The sequence below is a fragment of the Silurus meridionalis genome, chromosome 7 (assembly GCF_014805685.1).
Source record: "Silurus meridionalis isolate SWU-2019-XX chromosome 7, ASM1480568v1, whole genome shotgun sequence".
Classification (NCBI taxonomy): domain Eukaryota; kingdom Metazoa; phylum Chordata; class Actinopteri; order Siluriformes; family Siluridae; genus Silurus; species Silurus meridionalis.
Genome location: NC_060890.1, coordinates 26,547,000 through 26,554,246, shown reverse-complemented (window position 1 = coordinate 26,554,246; position 7,247 = coordinate 26,547,000). Strand labels below are relative to the sequence as shown.

General features: G+C 41.0%; 1 protein-coding gene across 1 annotated transcript; it reads left to right on the top strand.

Annotated features, from left to right (window-relative positions):
* The first annotated feature begins 3,673 nt into the window (after positions 1-3,673).
* Positions 3,674-7,076, top strand: LOC124388474 (probable vesicular acetylcholine transporter-B). The gene has a single exon (XM_046853134.1). The coding sequence runs from the start codon at positions 4,663-4,665 to the stop codon at positions 6,196-6,198; it is 1,536 nt and encodes a 511-aa protein (XP_046709090.1). The 5' UTR covers positions 3,674-4,662; the 3' UTR covers positions 6,199-7,076.
* Positions 7,077-7,247: the final 171 nt, after the last annotated feature.

The following is a 7,247-nucleotide window of genomic DNA, read 5'->3' as shown; positions in this document are numbered from 1 at the left end:
TCTAACTCTCACCTAACTCTAACCCCAACTCTAACCCTAACCCTAACTCTAACGCTAACCCCAACCCTAACTCTAACTTTAACCATAACCATAACCCTAACTCTAACCCCAACCCTAACCCAAACTTTTACCCCAACTGCTACTCTAACCCTGACTCTAACTCTAACTCTAACCCCAACCCCAACCCTAACCCCAACCCTAACTCTAACCCTAACCCTAACTCAACCCTAACTCTAACTCTAACTCTAACTCTAACTCTAACTCTAACTCTAACCCTAACACTAACTCTAACCCCAACTCTAACTCTCACTCTAACTCTAACCCCAACTCTAACTCAACCCTAACTCTAACGCTAACCCCAACCCTAACTCTAACTTTAACCATAACCATAACCCTAACTCTAACCCTAACTCTAACTCTAACCCTAACCCTAACCCTAACCCTAACTCTAACGCTAACCCCAACCCTAACTCTAACCCCAACCTAACCCTAACCCTAACTCTAACGCCAACGCTAACCCCAACCCCAACCCCAACCCTAATCTAACCCTAACTCTACCCCTAGCCCTAACTGTAACTGTAACTCTAACCCAAACCCTAACTCTAACCCAAACCCTCACTCTAACCCTAACCCTAACTCTAACTCTAACCATAACCCTAACTCTAACTCTCACTCTAACCCCAACTCTAACCCTAACTGTAACTGTAACTCTAACCCTAACTGTAACTCTAACTCTAACTCTAAACCTAAATCTAATTCTAACCCTAACCCTAACTCTAACGCTAACCCCAACCCTAACTCTAACCCTAACGCCAACTCTAACCCTAACTTTAAGCCCAACTTTAACCCTAACCCCAACCCTAACTCTCACTCTCACTCTAACCCCAACCCCAACCCCAACTCTAACCCTAACCCTAACTCTAACGCTAACCCCAACCCTATCTCTAACCCTAAGCCTAACTCTAACCCTAACCCTACTCTAACCCTAACTCTAACCCTAACCCTAACTCTAACCCTAACCCTAACCCTAACCCTAACTCAACCCTAACCCTAACTCTAACCCTGACCCCAACCCTAACCCTAACTCTAACCCTAACCCTAACTCTAACCGTAACTCTAACCCTAACTCTAACCATAACCATAACCCTAACCCCAACCCTATCCCTAACTTTAACCCTAACCCCAACTCTCACTTTAACCCTAACTCCAACTCTAACTGTAACTCTAACCCTAACCCTAACTCTAACCCTAACCCTATCCTTAATGCTAACCCTAACCCCAACTCTAACCCCAACCCTAACTCTAACCCTAACTCTAACCCTAACCGTTACTCTAACTCTAACTTTAACTCTAACTGAACCCAAACCTCTAACTGAACCCCTATACTTTACTCAACCCAAAATCTAAATCAACCCTGTCAACGCTAATTTAACCCTTACCCTCCCTATACCCGAGCCCCATCTGAACCCCAGCTGGTAGCTAATGTATAAATCAAACTTTTAATATAAAAGTATTAATATATTATGATTTTATATATATATATATATATAAATTGAGGAAGTATGTGCAGATGTTTCACATCAGATGAGTCCTTCCTCAACCTAACACTAAATCAACACTAACCCAAATTCAATCCTATCCCAAACCTAAATAACTCCACCTTGCCCTACCACAACTTTCCTACCCAACCCTAGAGATGCCACAGTGATCAGGTCTGGATCAAGCATTTCTGTATTGCACATATTCAAAAAGAGAAACTTGTTGAACCTTTAAATAACCTTTGAGGAACACAGTTTGTGTACAACCAAATCACAGCGCTTGTAACCTGTGTGAGTCGTTTGGTCGTTTATAGCTCTTTGCTGTCCTCTTGTGGAGACTGGAAGAATAGCAGCTCATGAATGAAACGACATGTCCATAAATTCATTTATACAGTATTTAAGAATTGTTTATGTAATTTATATCTGTAACATTTTATATAAGAATAGTTATTACATTTGAGTTAGTCAATATGAAGAATCATAGCAGAAAAATCCCGTATGTAATTTAATTTTGATTGATTTAGGGTTAGGGTTAGTCAAATATTTTATATTTTAATTACCTTCATAAAAATGCACCACATCTGCACATCAAATATGTGATAACTACTGTAATAAATTATATTTTACATTAAAAATAGAAAATTAATAATAGTAATATCTTTATTATAATTTTTTATAGTGGAAATATTTGTTCTGGAAAATATAGTCATTTGATTGACTGATTTATTGACTAATTTAGTGATTGATTATGTGTTCACTTCAGTGTGATGTCACTCTTGGACATTGAACTTTACAATTCATAATTTTAAAAATCTTCAATAACAAACAAATACGAACAAATAATGTTTATGCTTCACATCCCATTTTTTCATATTTACAACAGTCAGAATTACTGCTGATATTCTCAAATATCTCTATTAAAAAATCAAAAACAAAATGTACAGAAATAAAAAGCAGAAGAAGAAAAGCATTTTGTTTTTGAAAAACATGAAGGAGGAAACCAGTAGCACCCAGATAAACCTATTTACTGCCTGGAGGAATCTGGCCAGAAGTGATCTTCATGGAAGAATTGCAGTCAAAAAGCAAAAGCTCTGACTTTGAAACAAGGTTTATGTCTCACCTCTGAGAACAGAGAAACTGAGGGCAGAAACATGGCAGCAGGTGCACTGAACTGATCAGTCAGGAGGCAGGATGTTTGCTGAAGTGCTGGACAGCGGCACAATAATGAGTGTCTGCAGGCAAAAGTAAAGCATGGTGGTGGAGGTTTCATGCAGGTTTGGAGCGGCATTTTTCAGGATTAATGATGTGCTCAATGCTGAGAAATACAGGCAGATCATTCTCCATCATGCAGTACCATCAGGGAGGTGTCTGATTGGCCCTAAATTTATTCTGCAGCAGGACAACGATCCCAAACACACAGCCAATTTTATTAAGAACTATCTGTGTAGAGGAGAACAAGGAGTTAAACTGGAAGTGATAGTTATGGCCTCCCCAAAGTCTTGATCTCAACATCATCTGTCTGAGATTACACGAAGAGACAGGAGGATTTGAGGAGCCTCCATTCACAGAAAATCTGAGGTAAGCTCTCCAAGACGTCCAAACAATCTACCTGATTTTATTCATACCTGCCTAAAACTTATAAAAGTAATAAAAGTACTAGTTTTAGAAATAAAACCTCGTATTCCTCCTCATGTTCCAGGAACAATCCAGAAGACAGATTATTTTGTAGGAATTTGATTTGAACTCAGAACTTAGAAAATACTGATGATGTTGATGATGTGTGCAGTGATGATTTGAACACTAGGTGGCAGTGTCTCTGCGCAATAGCTTAGTTTTCACTGAAACTATTTGTATTGACTTTTCCCTCTGGGGTTTTTGTATCCAGAGCATCAGGTTTAGATGAAATGTGTGCTTTATATTGAACATTAAACATGAACAGTTTATTTAAACCCACAGAATGAGATCGTGTCCTTCTGTGACCTTAATAATAATTATTTATTTGTTTGATTATTCATACTTAATATTCCTTACATTTCTCCTTTCTGTTCTAGCTGCATTTATTTAAAGGATATATATATTTTTAAATATTATTTTTTTTTATTTTAAATATCATCATCATTATTATTATTATTATTATTATTATTATTATTATTATTATTATTATTAAATCATTTCTTGTTTATTTTTATTATTTTACCTTCATATTATTTTCTGTTTCTTCTGCATAATACACTTTGCTTATATAGAATGTCCTGTGTGGTGTTTAAAGCTTATATTTGAATTTATATTTAATTGTTTATTTACATGTGTATATTTTTATTTAATTTCAAGACAATTGGGGTTTAAACTATTTCACACTCACAGCTTTCTGATTTGTGCGTTTACTTTGTTAGTCTATTTGTCTCTCTATACATCACACACACACACACACACACGCACACACACACACACACACACACACGTACCCATTGCGAAGGATGTGATGCTCGAGAGCTCGAGTACTTCTGTTTCCACTTCTGATTGGTCAATGCGAATCCATTTATAGATCAGAGACAGACACAGAGAGAAAGAGAGAGAGAGAGAGAGAGAGAGAGAGAGAGAGAGAGAGAGAGAGAGAGAAAGAGAGAGAGATGAGGACAAAATAAACCCTGAAATCCATGTGAACTCACAGCTGTCAGTTCATTCGCTTTTCGCTTTAATTGCAGCGCGGCGGTTTGTGGATCCTGATAGAAGCATCTTCTGAAAAAGAAAGAAAGAGAGAGACAAGAGAAAAAAGAAAGTAAGAAAGTGACGAAGAGAAACAAGAAAGGAAGCGCAGAGAGAGAGAGAGAGAGAGAGAGAGAGATAGAATCAAAGCCAACGCCCGGAGACGCATCCAGAGTGGAGAAGATGGAAAGTTGGTGAGCTGAGGGACTCAGAGACCCGGAGGTGGTTTTTGGTGTGCTGAAGGACTCAGAGACCCGGAGGTGGTCTTGGTGTGCTGAAGGACTCAGAGACCCGGAGGTGGTCTTGGTGAGCTGAAGGACTCGGAGTTGGGAAACCTCGCGCTTCGGGGGAGGAAAGATAAAACAGATCAGTAGAAAAAAAGCAGTAGGAGATATATATTTTCCCTTTACTCTGAAGCATGGAGGAGTCTGGAGGTTCTCTCGGGATGGCCAGATCAGCTGCGCAGAAACTTTCGGAGAGGACGAAGCAGTTCGGCGGGGCAGTGCACGACCCCGAGCGGCAGAGGAGAATCATCTTAGTGAGCGTGTGCGTGGCGCTGCTTTTAGACAACATGCTGTACATGGTGATCGTTCCAATCATCCCAGACTACCTGGCCGACCTGGAGAGCGAGAACGAAGCGCACAGTAACAACTCCACCGCCAGCACCAAGGAGAACCTGGATATGAAGATAGGAGTGCTGTTCGCCTCCAAAGCCATCGTCCAGCTGCTTGTGAACCCTTTATCGGGGACGTTTATTGACCGGGTGGGTTATGACATCCCACTCCTGATCGGACTGACGATCATGTTCTTGTCCACCAGCGTGTTCGCGTTTGCTGAGAACTACGCCACCTTGTTCATGGCACGCAGTCTGCAGGGTCTCGGCTCCGCGTTTGCAGACACTTCGGGCATCGCCATGATCGCCGACAGGTACACGGAGGAGGCGGAGCGCAGACGCGCGCTCGGTATCGCCCTGGCGTTCATATCGTTTGGGAGTCTCGTGGCGCCCCCGTTCGGCGGCGTGCTGTACGAGTTTGCCGGTAAGCGCGTACCGTTTGTGGTTTTGGCGTGCGTCTGCTTGGCTGATGGTTTACTGCTGCTGACTGTGATCAAGCCCTTTTCAGACCGCTCACGTGAGAACATGCCCATCGGGACACCAATTCAAAGGCTCATGGTGGACCCGTATATCGCCGTGGTAGCCGGAGCGCTTACGGTGTGCAACATACCTTTGGCCTTTCTCGAGCCAACTGTGGCCAACTGGATGGAGACCACAATGCACTCCACCAAGTGGGAAATGGGCCTGACATGGCTGCCCTCCTTCTTCCCACATATTTTCGGCGTGTACATGACGGTCAAACTGGCAGCCAAGTACCCGCACCTGCAGTGGTTCTACGGTGCTCTGGGCATGGTGATCATCGGTGCCAGCTCATGCACCGTACCAGCCTGCAAGAACTTCGGACAGCTCATGGTGCCTCTATGTGGCATCTGCTTCGGGATTGCGCTGGTCGACACAGCACTGTTGCCCACGCTGGCTTTTCTCGTCGACGTCCGTCACGTGTCTGTGTACGGCAGTGTCTACGCCATCGCAGATATCTCATACTCCGTGGCCTACGCCATGGGGCCCATAGTGGCCGGACAGATCGTCCATAACTTGGGATTTGTCCAGCTCAACTTGGGCATGGGCCTCGTCAACATGCTGTACGCTCCCACTCTGCTTGTGCTGCGACATGTCTGCCAGATGAAGCCGTCCCACTCAGAGAGGAACGTACTGCTGGAGGAGGGTCCCACAGGACTCTACGACACCATCAAGATGGAGGAACGCAATTTGAAAAGGAAAGGAATGAGTACCACCACAAACACCAATAGCCTCAGCACAACCAACGCTCTGCCCATCAAGGATGGCTTCGGCTCGAGGTCATTCTCAGAGGAGGACTCATCAGGACCAGAGTATACTTAAAATTACACTCAGATATAAAGGTGCTGGAAAAGGTTCTTTGCCAAACACTTTAAACACATGTTCATTGATGTAAGTTTCTAAAAGAAATGTACATTTGTTTGTTAACGGTTACTGGAGGGAGAAGGAACGTGTGGAAGAACCATTTAGATGAATTTCAAAGAAATTCAAAGAAAAAATACCTCATTTATTTATATATCCACGAGTTATTGCTGCCAACAGGTTCTTCAGGGGTTCTAGACAGGTTCTTTTAGAGACAGGACACAGGAGCTTTCTCAGAGGGTCAAACATTTGACATTTTATAGCAGCTCTTTATAGAACCACAAAAATATTTAACCAACTATCTACAGTTTTCATGGGAAAAACTCCTATTCATTCTGGGAACCTTCTTATTCCAAAGCATAGTGTGATTTAATTCTAACATAAACACTCTCCTAAAGACAACAATCTTCTCATGTTCTGTGAAAAAAATCATTGTAGTGTCACACAAAACTTTAATTTCCACACTGCTGCTTGTACTGTGAAGTTCTCATGAAAAAGTTGATCATAGTCATGAAATAAAGTCGCAATGCAGAACATCAGCGTAAACATACAGAAATGACATGTAGAGAAAATTCCACCACGTATATTTCAATACTAAAAAAACAATAGCTTATTTTAAAGTAAAATAATCAGAGTGATTTTATTTGTTGTAAAAAAATGTACGAACATCAACCTGTTTCCTGCAGTCTAAAGAATATCTTTTAAACACTGAACTATTCTATAACATGTATATATTTGTAAATGGGTGTAAATGGTCAGTGTGTGAATATGTGGATATTAAATATTAAATCTATAAGACTGAAATGTTGAAAAAGAAATAAACTTGTAATGTCAGAATGGAGTCTTCTTATCTATCATGATCATTTTGATAATAAATGTCTGGAGACACGTTTCAGTGGTTTGAGTTTTTTTGTGTAAATAAATAATAAATATTTTTTATTACACAATAACATTTTAGTTCATAAAATAAAATAATGAAATTGTTGTTTATTAATAATAGTATGATATAT

Excerpts from the sequence above, each read along its gene's own strand:
- LOC124388474 (XM_046853134.1), top strand. The coding sequence starts at position 4,663 with ATGGAGGAGTCTGGAGGTTCTCTCGGGATGGCCAGATCAGCTGCGCAG.